This window comes from Bombina bombina, chromosome 2 (assembly GCF_027579735.1).
Source record: "Bombina bombina isolate aBomBom1 chromosome 2, aBomBom1.pri, whole genome shotgun sequence".
In the NCBI taxonomy this organism is placed as follows: domain Eukaryota; kingdom Metazoa; phylum Chordata; class Amphibia; order Anura; family Bombinatoridae; genus Bombina; species Bombina bombina.
Window position 1 is genome coordinate 916191301 of NC_069500.1, and position 18707 is coordinate 916210007.

At 41.8% G+C, this 18707-nt stretch overlaps 1 protein-coding gene across 1 annotated transcript in view; it reads right to left on the reverse strand.

Annotated features, from left to right (window-relative positions):
• Positions 1-10888: 10888 nt before the first annotated feature.
• The window catches only part of LOC128647376 (vitamin D-binding protein-like), a 151061-nt gene continuing 143242 nt past the window's right edge, over positions 10889-18707 (reverse strand). Inside the window, exon 6 of the mRNA XM_053700161.1 lies at positions 10889-10942. Within this exon, the coding sequence (XP_053556136.1) occupies positions 10889-10942 (54 nt within the window). The remainder of the gene's footprint in view (positions 10943-18707) is intronic.

Here is an 18707-nt window from a genome sequence, read left to right on the forward strand (position 1 = left end):
CCCCTAAACCTAAGTCTAATCCTAACCTTAACACCCCCCTAACTTAAATATAATTTAAATTAAACAAAATAAATTTACTATCATTAAATAAATTATTCCAATTTAAAACTAAATACTTACCTATAAAATAAACCCTAATATAGCTACAATATAACTAATAGTTACATTGTAGCTATTTTAGGATTTATATTTATTTTACAGGCAACTTTGTATTTATTTTAACTAGGTACAATAGTTATTAAATAGTTATTAACTATTTAATAGCTACCTAGTTAAAATAATTACAAAATTACCTGTAAAATAAATCCTAAGTTACAAATGCACCTAACACTACACTGTCAATAAATTAATTAAATAAATTACCTACAATTATCTAAACTCAAATACAATTAAATAAACTAAACTATAATACAAAAAAACCCCCACTAAATTACAGAAAATAAAAAAATTACAAGAAGTTTAAACTAATTACACCTAATCTAAGCCCCTTAATAAAATAAAAAAGCCCCCCAAAATAATAAAATGCCCTACCCTATCCTAAATTACAAAGTAATCAGCTCTTTTTGCGGGGCATTGCCCCAAAGTAATCAGCTCTTTTACCTGTAAATAAAAATATAATACCCCCCCAACATTACAACCCACCTCCCACATACCCCTACTCTAAAACCCACCCAAACCCCCACTTAAAAAAACCTAACACTAACCCCCTGAAGATCTCCCTACCTTGAGTCGTCTTCACTCAGCCGAGCCGAATTCTTCATCCAATCGGTGCAGAAGAGGTCCTCCATCCGGTTGAAGTCTTCATCCAAGCGGGGCAGAAGAGGTCTTCCATCTGATTGAAGTCTTCATCCAAGCGGAATCTTCTATCTTCATCCATCCGGAGCGGAGCGGCAGCATCCTGAAGACCTTCAGCGCGGAGCATCCTTCCAGCACGATGGACTAACGACGAATGACGGTTCCTTTAAATGACGTCATCCCAGATGGCGTCCCTCGAATTCCGATTGGCTGATAGGATTCTATCAGCCAATCAGGATTAAGGGTGGAAAAATCTGATTGGCTGATCCAATCAGCCAATCGGATTGACCTTGCATTCTATTGGCTGATCGGAACAGCCAATAGAATGCGCGGTCAATCTGATTGGCTGATTGGATCAGCCAATCGGATTGAACTTCAATCTGATTGGCTGATTGAATCAGCCAATTAGATTTTTCCTACCTTAATTCCGATTGGCTGATAGAATCCTATCAGCCAATCGGAATTCGAGGGACGCCATCTTGGATGACATCATTTAAAGGAACCGTCATTCGTCGTGCTGGAAGGATGCTCCATGCCGGAGGTCTTCAGGATGCTGCCGCTCCGTTCCGGATGGATGAAGATAGAAGATTCCGCTTGGATGAAGACTTCAATCGGATGGAAGACCTCTTCTGACCCGCTTGGATAAAGACTTCAATCGGATGGAAGACCTCTTCTGCCCCGCTTGGATGAAGACTTCAATTGGATGGAAGACCTCTTCTGCCCCGCTTGGATAAAGACTTTAATCGGATGGAGGACCTCTTCTGCCCCGCTTGGATGAAGAATTCGGCTCCGCTGAGTGAAGACGACTCAAGGTAGGGAGATCTTCAGGGGGTTAGTGTTAGTTTTTTTTTAAGGGGGGTTTGGGTGGGTTTTAGAGTAGGGGTATGTGGGTGGTATTTTTATTTACAGGTAAAAGAGCTGATTACTTTGGGGCAATGCCCCACAAAAAGAGCTGATTACTTTGTAATTTAGGATAGGGTAGGGCATTTTATTATTTTGGGGGGCTTTTTTATTTTATTAAGGGGCTTAGATTAGGTGTAATTAGTTTAAACTTCTTGTAATTTTTTTTAATTTTCTGTAATTTAGTGTTTGTTTGTTTTTTGTATTATAGTTTAGTTTATTTAATTGTATTTGAGTTTAGATAATTGTAGGTAATTTATTTAACTAATTTATTGATAGTGTAGTGTTAGGTGTATTTGTAACTTAGGTTAGGATTTATTTTACAGGTAATTTTTTAATTATTTTAACTAGGTAGCTATTAAATAGTTAATAACTATTTAATAGCTATTGTACCTAGTTAAAATAAATACAAAGTTGCCTGTAAAATAAATATATAAATCCTAAAATAGCTACGATGTAACTATTAGTTATATTGTAGCTATATTAGGGTTTATTTTACTGTTTAAGTATTTAGTTTTAAATAGGAATAATTTATTTAATGATAGTAAATTTATTTTGTTTAATTTAAATTATATTTAAGTTAGAGGGGTGTTAGGGTTAGGGTTAGACTTAGGTTTAGGGGTTAATAACTTTATTATAGTAGCGGCGACGTTTGGGGCGGGAGATTAGGGGTTAATAATTGTAGGTAGGTGGTGGCGACGTTAGGGAGGGCAGATTAGGGGTTAATACAATTTATTATAGTGTTTGCGAGGCGGGAGTGTGGCTGTTTGGGGGTTAATACATTTATTATAGTGGCGGCGAGGTCCGGTCGGCAGATTAGGGGTTAATAAGTGTAGGTAGGTGGCAACGACGTGGGGGGGGGGGGCAGATTAGTGGGTAATAAATATAATATAGGTGTTGGCGATGTTGGGGGCAGTAGATTAGGGGTTCATAGCTATTATGTAGGTGGCGGCAGTGTCCGCTCGGAAGATTAGGGGTTAAAAAATTTTATTATAGGGTTTGCAATGTGGGGGGACCTCGGTTTAGGGGTTCATAGGTAGTTTATGGGTGTTAGTGTACTTTATAGCACAGTAGTTAAGAGCTTTATGTTCCCGCGTTAGCCCATAAAACTCTTAACTACTGACTTTTTTTTTGCGGTTGGAGTCTTGTCGGTAGAGGGTCTACCGCTCACTTCTTCCAAGACTCGTAATACCAGCGTTAGGCAAATTCCATAGAAAAGATAAGATACGCAATTGACGTAAGTGGATCTGCGGTAGCCTAGAGTCAAGGAAAGAAAGTGAGCGGTAGACCATTTCCTGCCTGACTCTAAATACCAGCGGGCATTAAAAAGCAGCGTTAGGACCCCTTAACACTGCTTTTTAACCCTAACACAGAACTCTAAATCTTGGCGACTGTATGGCAATTGCATTACAATAGTAAGTCTAATGCGGTTATTGTCTCCAAAGTTTGTCTTACCTCTGATAGTACAGTTCTAAAGTGTGACTCAGATTTAGCTCCAGAACTTAAAAGATTGGTGCCCTCTTCTGTGTCTGAGATGTTGGTGGTCTTGCCCCCTCCAAGTAAGTGTAAAAGAGCTTCTGATAAGTATATGTTTTCTGAATTACTTTCTACTTCTAAGTCTCTAAAGATCAGAACAGCCAATGTTTCTTACTGATTCAGATTCAGAAGTTGAGGTGTCCTCAGATGACAAGGAATTTGTATCTGATCAAGATTCTGATTCCTCTTCCTTTATGTTTAAACATGAACATCTGAAAGCTCTTTTAAGACTGGTCTTAAGTACTTTAGAGGCGCAAGATCCTAAACCTACTAAAGAAACATCAAACAAATGGATCTTATTTTTAAACCCACTGATAAAACCCCAGAAGTTGTTTCCTGTTCATGAGGCGATCGTTGTAATTAACCTTGTGAGATTGAGAGATCATTGAGCAGAAGCAGTAGATAATAGCTATTATTATTAGCTATTAATATTGGTAGTCTAATAGCTCCTTGTTCATTTCAACTCTCTTATATATTTCCTCAAACAATCCTTCTTACTAGAGTGATCTCTTGAATCAAGCAAGAGTAATCAGTAATTTTGATTGATCCAGCCTCACCAAGCAGAACTTGGTTTGCAGGACTAATTTGGATGTCCAGTTGTCTCCCGTGGCCTCTTCCTTTTTGGCATGACCTCCTCTCCCAAGGCCCTCTATATCATCAAGATCTCGAGTCTCTCAACTTGAAGGCCTTATTCTAAAATAGAGGTTTTTTTTTCAGATAAGGTGTTGGCAACCTTAATTCAAGCCAGAAAACCTGACAATAGTAAATTTATCACAAGATTAGGAAGGTTTCATCTGTCTTGGTGTGCAAAGAATGAATTTAGTTGGCATTTATTTTGAACTAATTGATAAGCCTGCCTAGAGGGCAGTCTATGTGTTGGAAATACAACCCCCCAAGCTACAAAAAATAAAAAATAGAAATACAGAAAAAAATAAACACATTATCCAAAATAAAAAAATTAAACCTTATCCCTATGAAAATAAACCCCCCCCCCACATAAAAAAAAAACCCTAATTTAATGCTAAACTACCAATAGCCATTAAAAGAGCTTTTTGTACGGAATTGCCCTAAGTTAAACAGCTCTTTACATTAAAAATAAACAAAGTCCCCCTAACAGTAAACCTCCCCACCCACCAAACCCCCCAAAGTAAAAAAAAAACCTAACACTAATAAACCTAATCTACAAATTGCCCTGAAAATTGCATTTGTATAGGCATTGCCCTTAAAAGGGCATTCAACTCCTTTTCATTGCCCTTTAAAGGGCATTCGGTTCTTTTGAGATTTGCCCCCCAAAAAACCTAATCTAAATAAACAAACCCCCCCCCCAAAAAAAAAAAACCTAACACTAAATCCCCAAATAGTTACTTACGGTTTCAGAAGTCTAGCGAAGAAGGTCGTCTTCCAGGCGGGTTCATCGTCTTCATCCACAGCGAAGGCGGTGCGGAGATCTGGAGCGGTCTTCCCAGATGTGGTGATCCTCAGCGGAGGCGGTCCTCAGCGACATGGAGACTCCTCTTCATCCGTTGTCCGTGGTATACTGAATATTGAATGCAAGGTACCGCAATCAATATGGGGTACCTTGCATTCCTAGTGGCTGAATTTTTCAAAACAGCCAATAGGATTAGAGCTACTAAAATCCTATTGGCTGTTCAAATCAGCCAATAAGATTTCAGTAGCTTTCATCCTATTGGCTGATTTTCAAAATTTCAGCCAATAGGAATTCCAATAAATATGGGGTACCTTGAATTCTTTCTTCAGTGTGCGGCGGACGATCGCATGAAGAGGAACTTCCATGCCTTCACCGAGGACCGCCACCGCCGAGGAGCACCACCGCCGATGACTGCTGCCGAGGATTGCTACTTCTGGAAAGAGCGCTCTGAACCTCTGGTTCCCGCCGCCTTCGCTGTGGATGAAGATCATGGACCCACCTGAAAGAAGACCTTCTCCAACATTTTAGGTTTTTTTTTTGTTTTTTTTAAACTTACCGCTAGATTTAGAGTTCTGTGGCCAAAGGGGTGCGTTAGCTACATGTGCTTTTTTTCTCACGCACCTTTTAAATACCGCTGGTATTTAGAGTTCACAGAAGGGCTGCGTTAGGCTCCAAAAAGGGAGCGTAGAGCATAATTTACTGCCACTGCAACTCTCAATACCAGCGGTGCTTACGGACGCGGCCAGCTTCAAAAACGTGCTCGTGCACGATTCCCCCATAGGAAACAATGGGGCCGTTTGAGCTGAAAAAAAAACCTAACACCTGCAAAAAAGCAGCGTTCAGCTCCTAACGCAGCCCCATTGTTTCCTATGGGGAAACTCTTACTACGTCTGCACCTAACACCCTAACATGTACCCCGAGTCTAAACACCCCTAATCTTACACTTATTAACCCCTAATCTGCCGCCCCCGCTATCGCTGACCCCTGCATATTTTTTTTAACCCCTAATCTGCCGCTCCGTGCACCGCCGCCACCTACGTTATCCCTATATACCCCTAATCTGCTGCCCCTAACACCGCCGACCCCTATATTATATTTATTACCCCCTAATCTGCCCCCCCAACGTCGCCGCTACCTACAATTATTAACCCCTAATCTGCTGACCGGACCTCACCGCTACTATAATAGTTATTAACCCCTAATCTGCCTCACTAACCCTATAATAAATAGTATTAACCCCTAATCTGCCCTCCCTAACATCACCGACACCTAACTTCAAGTATTAACCCTTAATCTGCTGACCGGACCTCACCGCTACTCTATTAAATTTATTAACCCCTAAAGCTAAGTCTAACCCTAACACCAACACCCCCCTAATTTAAATATAATTTAAATCTAACGAAATAAATGAACTATTATTAAATAAATTATTCCTATTTAAAGATAAATACTTACCTGTAAAATAAACCCTAATGTAGCTACAATATAAATTATAATTATATTATAGCTATTTTAGGATTAATATTTATTTTACAGGCAACTTTGTATTTATTTTAACCAGGTACAATAGCTATTAAATAGTTAATAACTATTTAATAGCTACCTAGTTAAAATAATTACAAAATTACCTGTAAAATAAATCCTAACCTAAGTTACAATTAAACCTAACACTACACTATCAATAAATTAATTAAATAAAATACCTACAATTATCTACAATTAAACCTAACACTACACTATCAATAAATTACATAAAATACCTACAAATAAATACAAATAAATAAACTAACTAAAGTACAAAAAATAAAAAAGAACTAACTTACAACTAAGTTACAAAGTTATTGGATGATCGGAACAGCCAATAGAATGCAAGCTCAATCTGATTGGCTGATTGGATCAGCCAATCGGATTGAACTTGAATCTGATTGGCTGATTCCATCACCCAATCAGAATTTTCCTACCTTAATTCCGATTGGCTGATAGAATCCTATCAGCCAATCGGAATTCGAGGGACGCCATCTTGGATGACGTCATTTAAAGGAACCGTCATTCGGCGAGTAGGCGTCGGTAGAAGAGGATGGATCCGCGTCGGCTGGAAGAAGATGGCTCCGGAAGAAAGAAGATTGAAGATGCCGCTTGACAGAAGACTTCAGCCCGATGATGGACCTCTTCAGCGCCCGCTTGGATCAAGACTTCAGCCCGATGATGGACTTCTTCAGCGCTCGCTTGGATCAAGACTTCAGCCCGATGATGGACTTCTTCAGCCCCCGCTTGGGCTTGGATGAAGACTTCGGAGGCTCCTCTGGACGGATCGATGATACCCGGCGTGGTGAACATAAGGTAGGGAGATCTTCAGGGGCTTAGTGTTAGGTTTATTTAAGGGGGTTTTGGGTTAGATTAGGGGTATGTGGGTGGTGGGTTGTAATGTTGGGGGGGTATTGTATGTTTTTTTTTACAGGCAAAAGGGCTGGTAAGGTAAAAGAGCTTTTCTATTTGTATTTTAGAATAGGGTAGGGCATTTTTTTTATTTTGGGGGGCTTTGTTATTTTATTAGGGGGCTTAGAGTAGGTGTAATTAGCTTAAAATTGTTATCTTTTTCTAATGTTTGTAAATTATTTTTTTATTTTTTGTAACTTAGTTCTTTTTTTATTTGTTGTACTTTAGTTAGTTTATTTAATTGTATTTATTTGTAGGTATTTTATTTAATTAATTTATTGATAGTGTAGTGTTAGGTTTAATTGTAACTTAGGTTAGGATCTATTTTACAGGTAATTTTGTAATTATTTTAACTAGGTAGCTATTAAATAGTTATTAACTATTTAATAGCTATTGTACCTGGTTAAAATAAATACAAAGTTGCCTGTAAAATAAATTTTTAATCCTAAAATAGCTACAATATAATTATTATTTATATTGTAGCTATATTAGGGTTTATTTTACAGGTAAGTATTTAGCTTTAAATAGGAATAATTTATTTAATAAGATTTATTTCGTTAGATTTAAATTATATTTAACTTAGGGGGGTGTTAGTGTTAGGGTTAGACTTAGCTTTAGGGGTTAATACATTTATTAGAGTAGCGGCGAGGTTGGCAGATTAGGGGTTAATACTTGAAGTTAGGTGTCGGTGATGTTAGGGAGGGCAGATTAGGGGTTAATAATATTTATTATAGGGTTATTGAGGCGGGAGTGATTAGGGGTTAATAACTTTATTATTGTAGCGGTGAAGTCCGGTCAGCAGATTAGGGGTTAATAAGGGTAGGTGGCGGCGACGTTGGGGGCGGCAGATTAGGGGTTAATAAATATTATGTAGGGGTCGGCGATGTTAGGGGCAGCAGATTAGGGGTACATAGGGATAACGTAGGTGGCGGCGGTGTGCGGTCGGCAGATTAGGGGTTAAAAAATTTATTAGAGTGGCGGCGATGTGGGGGGACCTCGGTTTAGGGGTACATAGGTAGTTTATGGGTGTTCGTGTACTTTAGAGCACAGTAGTTAAGAGCTTTATGAACCGGCGTTAGCCCAGAAAGCTCTTAACTACTGACTTTTTGCTGCAGCTGGAGTTTTGTCGTTAGATTTCTAACGCTCACTTCAGCTAAGACTCTAAATACCAGCGTTAGAAAGATCCCATTGAAAAGATAGGATACGCAAATGGCGTAGGGGGATCTGCGGCATGGAAAAGTCGCGGCTGCAAAGTGAGCGTTAGACCCTTTCCTGACTGACTCTAAATACCAGCGGTAGCCCAAAACCAGCATTAGGAGCCCCTAACGCTGGTTTTGATGGCTAACGCCAAACTCTAAATCTAGGCGTTTGTTTTTTTGGGGCACTTTGAAAAAGAGCTGAATGCCCTTTTAAGGGCAGTGAAAAAGAGCTGACTGCCTTTTTAAGGGCAATGCCCATACAAACGCCTTTTTCCGGGCAATGGGTAGATTAGGTTTATTATTGTTAGTTTTTTTATTTTAGGGGGTTTGGTGGGTTAGGGGGTTTTACTGTTAGGGGGAACTTTGTTTATTTTGAATGTAAAAGAGCTGTTTAACTTAGGGCAATGCCCTACAAAAAGCCCTTTAAAAGGGCTATTGGTAGTTTAGCGCTTAGATTGGGGTTGTTTTTATTTTGGGGGACTTTTTTATTTTCATAGGGATTAGGTTTAATTTTTTTATTTTGGATAATGTGTTTATTATTTTTTGTAATCTTAGCCTTTTTTATTTTTTTGTAATTAGATTAATCTAATGTAATTTTTTTGTATTTTTTATTGTAATGTAGTTTATTTTTATTGTAATTAAGGGGTTAATTTAGGGGGTGTTAGGTTAGGTTAGGGGGCTTAGTCATTAAATTAGTTTTTTGTGTTGTGGGGGGTTGGCGGTTTAGGGGTTAATAGATGTATTAGGTAGTTTGAGATGTTGGGGTTTGCGGATTTAGGGGTTAATAATTTTATTAGGTAGTTGCTTTTTTCTTAATACTTCGTACGGGCGGTTAGTTTATTTCTTTCTTAATACTTCGTACGGGCGGTTAGTTTTTCTTGTTTAATACTTATTGCGGGTGCTTAGGGGTTTTTTTAATAGTTATTGCGGGCGTTTTTTGTTCTTTTTTAATACTTATTGTGTACGGTTAGGGTTTTTTTCATACTTATTGCGGGCATTTTTTAATTTTATTTTTGTAATGCTCCGTTTGCCTTCGCTGAATCCCGGTGAATTCTGAAAATGGCAGGGTGTGAAAGAGCCCACCTGCGGTTCTGTTGGCTGCCTCGCACTGCCAACATTCCTTTGAGCATGCGTGCCCAACTGTCGACGGCGACAGACATTACAAACACAATTATAGTATAGATTCCTAGATTCTTGCAATTTTTTTCTGGAAGGTTTAAATAAGGGTTTGTCTGCCAGTTCTTTAAAGGATTAAATTTCAGTTCTGCCTTTTTTATTTCACATAGAGATTGCAAAGACCAAAAGGTTTCAGCTGTCACATCAGCATTGTGGTTAAAATCACTGATTCATAAATCTTACGTAAGTCTCCTCTAAAACGTATTGCAGCCCATTCTACCAGATCTGTTTCGACTTTCTGGTCTTTCGAAAATTAGTTTTCTGTTGAGCAAATTTGCAAAGCAGCAACTTGGTCATCTTTACATACCTTTACTAAATGTTATCATTTTGATGACTTTGCTTCTTCAGAATTGGATCTTGGTAGTAAAGTACTCCAGGCACCAGTGTCTGAAAAATATGTTCCTACCTTCCTTAAAAATGTTTCTTTTATCCATCCCAACAGCACGTGTGGACTCCACAGCTTGGATATAAAATCCAATGTGCTATGGATCGTGGACTCTCACCAACTTATTAAAGAAAATAATTTCTGCTTCCCTAATACATTACTTTCTTTATATGGTGGTGAGAGCCCACAAGCCCCGTCCAGGTTTTGTAACATTTTTTAAAACAGTACCATTTTACACGTCTATTTTTTCTGCTTTGCCCTTTCCTACTTCACTTTCTTTTACTCCTGCTTGACTATACTGTAGGTAAAACTGAGATGCCAGTGAGGTGGAAGGGATGAAGAACTCTGGAAAGTTTGGGAATCTTTGCCTCCTCCTGTTGGTGGGAATTGTTATCCTATGCATAATAGATTGTGGACTCTCACCACCATGAAATAAAGGAATTTATGAGGTAAGCATTAATTTTGTTTTTGTAATGCTGGAATCTTTAATGCAGCCCAACAGATATATTTTAGATTGCCGTCCTTTCTACCTTTATGAAATAAACTCTAATGCTAATATTTTTCTTTGCCTATATTGTAACTTGCTTAAAGGGACAATGGACTGTACATTTTTCCCCTTTAATGTTTTTCTTATTATCCATATTACCTTCTGGACTGTATTAAACCTTTATTTTGCCATTTGAAAAAGTTGTTTTTCCTGTTGAAACCTCTACCCATACTTATAATTTCAATATTGCAGTAATGACTAGAGAAAAGCTTTGTAAACAACAGCCCTTTAAAGGAAATCAACCTCCCATTTGAAAGTGGGAGAGAGAGAGAGCCCAGGGCCATTTGAAATGGTGATTCTGAATCAGTTTTAGATACAATGGACTTTTATCTGCTGCTTGCCTGAGTTCACTGTTACTTTACCCTTATTGATTTTATTATACAGTATATAAATATACATTATGTTAAAATTGAAAAATTTTAATATGACTTTTCCATATTTATACATGAACATGACAATTACATCCTTAGCTACTGTAGTGCATGCTACAAAACATATTCCTTTATAAGATTATTTTTGTGCAATAATTCAGTCAGTAACTTAAAGGGATAAAAAAAAGTCAAAAATGAAGTCTGCATGGGTGCATTTACATTTGAAATAGAAGTTATTTTGCAATATATTCTCATCAGCAAAAATGCTTCTAGTAAAAGTTATTACTGTTTTTTTTGTTGTGGCATACACACATATCCTGTAAAGGTCGTTCACCAGTATTCAAACATGCCTGTCGGGGGTGTACATTGCTTCTGTAGACTTAATTTGTGTCATACAAGTCATTGTTTACTCTAAGAAAATTTACACCTAGATTACGAGTTTTGCTTTAGAGGCTGTGTGGTGCTAACGAGCAGTTAATGCTCACCGCTCACTTACAGACAGCGCTGGTATTACGGGTTTTTACAAACCAGACAAGAAGTGAGCGTTGAGCAAAATGAGGCTCATTACCGCACTCCAATACCAGCGCTGCTTACGTTAGCGGTGAGCTGGTGTTACATGCTCGTGCACAATTTCCCCATAGGAATCAACGGGGAGAGCCAGCTGAAAAAAAGTCTAACACCTGCAAAAAAGCAGCATAAAGCTCCTTAACGCAGCCCCATTGATTCCTATGGGGAAATAAAATTTATGTCTACACCTAACACCCTAAAATGAAAATCGAATCTAAACACCCCTAATCTTCGACTTATTAACCCCTAATCTGCTGCCCCCGACATAGCCGAAACCTACATTATATTATTAACCCCTAATCTGCCGCTCCGGACACCGTCGCCATCTACATTATGAAGGTTCCTTTAAGTGACGTCATCCAAGACCGCGTCCCTTAGATTCCGATTGGCTGATAGAATTCTATCAGCCAATTGGAATTAAGGTAGGAAAAATCCTATTGGCTGATGCAATCAGTCAATAGGATTGAACTTCAATCCTATTGGCTGATCCAATCAGCCAATAGGATTGAGCTGGCACTCTATTGGCTGTTCCAATCAGCCAATAGAATGCCAGCTCAATCCTATTGGCTGATTGCATCAGCCAACAGGATTTTTTCTACCTTAATTCCGATTGGCTGATAGAATTCTATCAGCCAATCGGAATTGAAGGGACGCCATCTTGGATGACGTCGCTTAAAAGTACCTTCATTCTTCAGTCGCCGTGGAAAGAAGAGGATGCTCCGCGTCGGATGTCTTGAAGATGGACCCTCTCCGTGCCGGATGGATGAAGATAGAAGATGCCGTCTGGATGAAGACTTCTGCCGGTCTGGAGGACCACTTCTGCCGGTCTGGATTCGTTGAGGACTTCGGCCCGGTTGGATGAAGACTTCTCCTTGGGGGGGGATTTGTAATTTTTTTTTTTTTTACAGGTAAAAGAGCTGATTACTTTGGGGCAATGCCCCGCAAAAGGCCCTTTTAAGGGCTATTGTAATTTAGTGTAGGGTAGGGCTTTTTTTATTTTGGGGGGGCTTTTTTATTTTGTTAGGGGGATTAGATTAGGTGTAATTAGTTTAAAAATCTTGTAATTTGTTTATTATTTTCTGTAATTTAGTGTTTGTTTGTTTGTTTTTTACTTTATCTAATTTAATTTAATTGTATTTAGTTTAGGGAATTAATTTAATTATAGTGTAGTGTTAGGTGTTAGTGTTACTTAGGTTAGGTTTTATTTTACAGGTAAATTTTTCTTTATTTTAGCTTGGTAGTTATTAAATAGTTAATAACTATTTAATAACTATTGTACCTAGTTAAAATAAATACAAACTTGCCTGTAAAATAAAAATAAACCCTAAGCTAGGTACAATGTAACTATTAGTTAAATTGTAGCTAGCTTAGGTTTATTTTATAGGTATTTAGTTTTAAATAGGAATAATTTAGTTAATGATAGTAATTTTATTTAGATTTATTTAAATTATATTTAAGTTAGGGGGGGTTAGGTTTAGGGTTAGACTTAGATTGAGGGGTTAATAACTTAGTATAGTGGCGGCGACGTTGGGGACGGCAGATTAGGGGTTAATAAATGTAGGCAGGTGTTGGCGATGTTAGGGATGGCAGATTAGGGGTTAATAATATTTAACTAATGTTTGCGAGGCGGGAGTGCGGCGGTTTAGGGGTTAATATATTTATTATAGTGGTGGCGATGTCCAGTTCGGCAGATTAGGGGTTAAAAAATTTTATTTTAGTGTTTGCGATGTGGGAGGGCCTTGGTTTAGGGGTTAATAGGTAGTTTATGGGTGTTAGTGTACTTTTTAGCACTTTAGTTAAGAGTTTTATGCTATGGCGTTGTAGTGTAAAACTCTTAGCTACTGACTTTAAAATGCAGTACCAGTGTTGACAGGAGAGGGTCTACCGCTCACTTTTTGTCAGACTCGTAATACCGACGCTATGCTAGTCCCATTGAAAAAAGAGGATACGCAATTTACGTAAGTGGATTTGCGGTATTTCCACGTCTGGCCAAAAAAGTGAGCGGTACACCTGTACCTTCAAGACTCGTAATACCAGCGGGCATTAAAAAGCAGCGTTGGGACCGGCCAGCGCTGCTTTTTAAGCCTAAAGCACAACTCGTGTTTAAAATACTGGTGCAGAGTCTTCACAAGACAAGTGCGTAGAAAACTGAAAAACAGTTTTAACTTTTACTAGAAACATTGTTGTTAATGAAAGTATATTTCAAAAATGATTTTATTTCCAACTAGTGGAAAAGCCTGCCCAGAGGGCAGTCTATTGTGGTGAAGGAACCACCGAACCACCCTGCCATTTTTGGATTCTTTCAACACCCTGCACTCTCCCCCCTATCTTTTGCTCTCCCTCTCCTCCCTCTCTTTTGCTCTCTCCCCTCTCTTTTGCTATCTCTATCCCCTCTCTTTTGCTTTCCCTCCCACTCACATTTCCTCTCTCTCCCCTCTCTTTTGCTCTCCCTCCCCCCTCTCTTTTGCTCTCTCTCCCTATCTTTTGCTCTCTCTCCCCCTCTCTTTTGCTCTCTATTCCCCCTCTCTTTTGCTCTCTCTCCGCCCCCTTTATTTAGCTCTCTCTCTCCCCTCTCTTTTGCTCTCTCTCCCCCCTCTCTTTTGCTCTCTCTCCCCCTTTCATTTGCTCTCTCTCCCCCTCTCATTTACTCTCTCTCCCCCCTCTTGTTTGCTCTCTCCCATTCTCTTTTGCGTTCTCTCTCCTTCTTTCTTTTGCTCTCTCTCCCTCCTCTCTTTTGCTCTCCCTATCCCCCTCTCTTTTGCTCCCTCTCCCCTCTCTTTTGCTCTCTCTCCCCCTCTCTTTTGCTCTCTCTCCCCCCTCTCTTTTGCTCTCTCTCCCCCCTCTCTTTTGCTCTCCCTCTCCCTTCTCTTTTGCTCTCTCTCCCCCCTCTCATTTGCTCTCTCTATCTCCTCTCTCATTTGCTCTCTCTATTTCCACTCTCATTTGCTCTCTCACTCCCCCTCTCTTTTGCTCTCTGTCTCCCCTCTCTTTTGCTCTCCGTCTCCCCTCTCTTTTGCTCTCTGTCTCCCCTCTCTTTTGCTCTCTTTCTCCCCTCTACTTTGCTCTATCCCCTCTCTTTTGCTTTCTCTCCCCCCTATCTTTTGCTCTCCCTCTCCTCCCTCTCTTTTGCTCTCTCCCCTCTCTTTTGCTATCTCTATCCCCTCTCTTTTGCTTTCCCTCCCACTCGAATTTCCTCTCTCTCCCCTCTCTTTTGCTCTCCCTCCCCCCTCTCTTTTGCTCTCTCTCCCTATCTTTTGCTCTCTCTCTCTCCCTCTCTTTTGCTCTCTATTCTCCCTCTCTTTTGCTCTCTCTCTGCCCCCTTTATTTAGCTCTCTCCCCTCTCTTTTGCTCTCTCTCCCCCCTCTCTTTTGCTCTCTCTCCCCTCTCATTTGCTCTCTCTCCCCCTCTCATTTACTCTCTCTCCCCACTCTTGTTTGCTCTCTCCCATTCTCTTTTGCGTTCTCTCTCCTTCTTTCTTTTGCTCTCTCTGCCTCCTCACTTTTGCTCTCCCTATCCCCCTCTCTTTTGCTCCCTCTCCCCTCTCTTTTGCTCTCTCTCCCCCTCTCTTTTGCTCTCTCTCCCCCCCTCTCTTTTGCTCTCCCTCTCCCTTCTCTTTTGCTCTCTCTCCCCCCTCTCATTTGCTCTCTCTATCTCCTCTCTCATTTGCTCTCTCTATTTCCCCTCTCATTTGCTCTCTCACTCCCCCCTCTCTTTTGCTCTCCGTCTCCCCTCTCTTTTGCTCTCTGTCTCCCCTCTCTTTTGCTCTCTGTCTCCCCTCTCTTTTGCTCTCTTTCTCCCCTCTACTTTGCTCTATCCCCTCTCTTTTGCTTTCTCTCCCCCTCTCTTTTGCTCTCCCCCCCTCTCTTTTGCTCTCTCTATCCCCTCTTTTTTGCTCTCTACTCCTCTCTTTTGCTCTATCCCTCCTCTCTATGCTCTGTCTCTCCCACCTCTCTTTTGGTCTCCCTCTCCCACCTCTCTCTTGCTCTATCTCCCCTCTCTTTTGCTTTCTCTCTCCCCCTCTCTTTTGCTCTTTCTCCCCTCTCATTTGCTCTCTCTCTCCCCTCTCTTTTGCTCTAACTCCCCCCTCTCACTTGTTCTCTCTCTCCCCTCTCTTTTGCTCTCTCCCCCCTCTATTTTGCTCTCTCCCCCTCTCTATGCTCTGTCTCTCCCCCATCTCTTTTGCTCTCCCTCTCCCACCTCTCTTTTGCTCTCTCTTTCCCCTCTCTTTTGCTCTCTCTCTTCTCCCTCTCTTTGTCTCTCTCTCCCCCCTTTTTCTCTTTCTCTCCCTCTCTTTTGCTCTCTCTCTCCCTCTCTTTTACTCTCTCCCCCTCTCTTTTGCTCTCTCTCCCCCCTCTCTTTTGCTCTCTCCCCCTCTCTATGCTCTGTCTCTTCCCCTCTCTTGTTTGCTCTCCCTCTCCCACCTCTCTTTTGCTCTCTCTCTCTCCCCTCTCTTTTGCTCTCTATCTCCCCCCTCTCTTTGGCTCTCTCTCCCCCCTTTTTTTTCCCTCTCTCCCCTCTCTTTTGCTTTCTCTCCCCCCTCTTGTTTTGCTCTCTCTCCCCCTCTCTTTTGCTCTCTCTCTCCCTCTCTTTTGCTCTCTCCCCCTCTATTTTGCTCTCTCTCCCCTCTCTCTTTTGCTCTCCATCTCCCCTCTCATTTGCTCTCTCTCTCCTCTCATTTGCTCTCTCTCCCCTCTCTTTTGCTCTCTCCCCTCTCTTTTGCTCTCCCTCTCCCCTCTATTTTGCTCTCTCTCCCCCCTCTCATTTGCTCTCTCTCTCTTCTCTCATTTGCTCTCTCTTCTCTCATTTGCTCTCTTTCCCCCCTATATTTTGCTCTCCCTCTCCCCTCTCTTTTGATCTCTCTCCCCTCTCATTTGCTCTCTCTCTCCCCTCTCTTGCTCTCTCTCCCCTATCATTTACTCTCTCCCCCTCTCTTTTGCTCTCTCTCCCCCCTCTCTTTTGCTCTCTTTCTCCCCTCTACTTTGCTCTCTCTCCACTCATTTGCTCTCTACCCCTCTCTTTTGCTCTCTTCCTCCTCTCTATGCTCTGTCTCTCCCACCTCTCTTTTGGTCTCCCTCTCCCACCTCTCTTTTGCTCTCTCTCCCCTCTCTTTTGCTTTCTCTCTCCCCCTCTCTTTTGCTCACTCTCTCCCCTTTTTTTCTCTCTCTCTCTATTTTGCTCTCTCTTTTACTCTCTCCCCCCTCTCTTTTGCTCTCTCTCCCCCCTCTCTTTTGCTTTCTCTCCCCCCTCTTGTTTTGCTCTCACTCCCCCTCTCTTTTGCTCTCTCTCTCTCCACTCTCTTTTGCTCTCTCCCCTCTCTTTTGCTTTCTCTCTCCCCTCTTCTTTGCTCTCTCTCCCCTCTCATTTGCTTTCTCTCTCCCCTCTCTTTTGCACTAACTCCCCTCTCACTTGTTCTCTCTCTCCCTTCTCATTTGCTCTCTCTCTCCTCTCTCCTTTGCTCTCTTTCCCCCCTCTGTTTTGCTCTCCCTCTCCCCTCTCTTTTGCTCTCTCTCCCCTCTCATTTGTTCTCTCTCTCCCCTCTCTTTTGCTCTAACTCCCCCCTCTCACTTGTGATCTCTCTCCCCTCTCTTTTGATCTCTCTCCCCTCTCATTTGCTCTCTCTCTCCCCTCTCTTTTGCTCTCTCTCCCCTATCATTTACACTCTCCCCCTCTCTTTTGCTCTCTCTCCCCCCTCTCTTTTGCTCTCTTTCTCCCCTCTACTTTGCTCTCTCTCCACTCATTTGCTCTCTACCCCTCTCTTTTGCACTAACTCCCCTCTCACTTGTTCTCTCTCTCCCCTCTCATTTGCTCTCTCTCTCTCCCCTCTCCTTTGCTCTCTTTCCCCCCTCTGTTTTGCTCTCCCTCTCCCCTCTCTTTTGCTCTCTCTCCCCTCTCATTTGCTCTCTCTCTCCCCTCTCTTTTGCTCTCTCCCCCCTCTATTTTGCTCTCTCCCCCTCTATTTTGCTCTCTCCCCCTCTCTATGCTCTGTCTCTCCCCCATCTCTTTTGCTCTCCCTCTCCCACCTCTCTTTTGCTCTCTCTTTCCCCTCTCTTTTGCTCTCTCTCTTCTCCCTCTCTTTGTCTCTCTCTCCCCCCTTTTTTCTCTTTCTCTCCCTCTCTTTTGCTCTCTCTCTCCCTCTCTTTTACTCTCTCCCACTCTCTTTTGCTCTCTCTCCCCCCCTCTCTTTTGCTCTCTCCCCCTCTCTATGCTCTGTCTCTTCCCCTCTCTTGTTTGCTCTCCCTCTCCCACCTCTCTTTTGCTCTCTCTCTCCCCTCTCTTTTGCTCTCTATCTCCCCCTCTCTTTGGCTCTCTCTCCCCCCTTTTTTTTCTCTATCTCCCCTCTCTTTTGCTTTCTCTCCCCCCTCTTGTTTTGCTCTCTCTCCCTTCTCTTTTGCTCTCTCTCTCCCTCTCTTTTGCTCATTCCCCCTCTATTTTGCTCTCTCTCCCCTCTCTCTTTTGCTCTCCATCTCCCCTCTCATTTGCTCTCTGTCTCCTCTCATTTGCTCTCTCTCTCCTCTCATTTGCTCTCTCTCCCCTCTCTTTTGCTCTCTCCCCTCTCTTTTGCTCTCTCTCCCCCCTCTATTTTGCTCTCTCTCCCCCCTCTCATTTGCTCTCTCTCTCTTCTCTCATTTGCTCTCTCTTCTCTCATTTGCTCTCTTTCCCCCCTCTATTTTGCTCTCCCTATCCCCTCTCTTTTGATCTCTCTCCCCTCTCATTTGCTCTCTCTCTCCCCTCTCTTTTGCTCTCTCTCCCCTATCATTTACTCTCTCCCCCTCTCTTTTGCTCTCTCTCCCCCCTCTCTTTTGCTCTCTTTCTCCCCTCTACTTTGCTCTCTCTCCACTCATTTGCTCTCTACCCCTCTCTTTTGCACTAACTCCCCTCTCACTTGTTCTCTCTCTCCCCTCTCATTTGCTCTCTCTCTCCCCTCTCCTTTGCTCTCTTTCCCCCCTCTGTTTTGCTCTCCCTCTCCCCTCTCTTTTGCTCTCTCTCCCCTCTCATTTGCTCTCTCTCCCCTATCTTTTGCTCTAACTCCCCCCTCTCACTTGTTCTCTCTCTCCCCTCTCTTTTGCTCTCTCCCCCCTCTCTTTTGCTCTCTCCCCCTCTCTATGCTCTGTCTCTCCCCCATCTCTTTTGCTCTCCCTCTCCCACCTCTCTTTTGCTCTCTCTTTCCCCTCTCTTTTGCTCTCTCTTCTCCCTCTCTTTGTCTCTCTCTCCCCCCTTTTTTCTCTTTCTCTCCCTCTCTTTTGCTCTCTCTCTCCCTCTCTTTTACTCTCTCCCCCTCTCTCTTTGTGCTCTCTCTCCCCCTCTCTTTTGCTCTCTCTCTCCCCTCTCTTTTGCTCTGTCTCTTCCCCTCTCTTGTTTGCTCTCC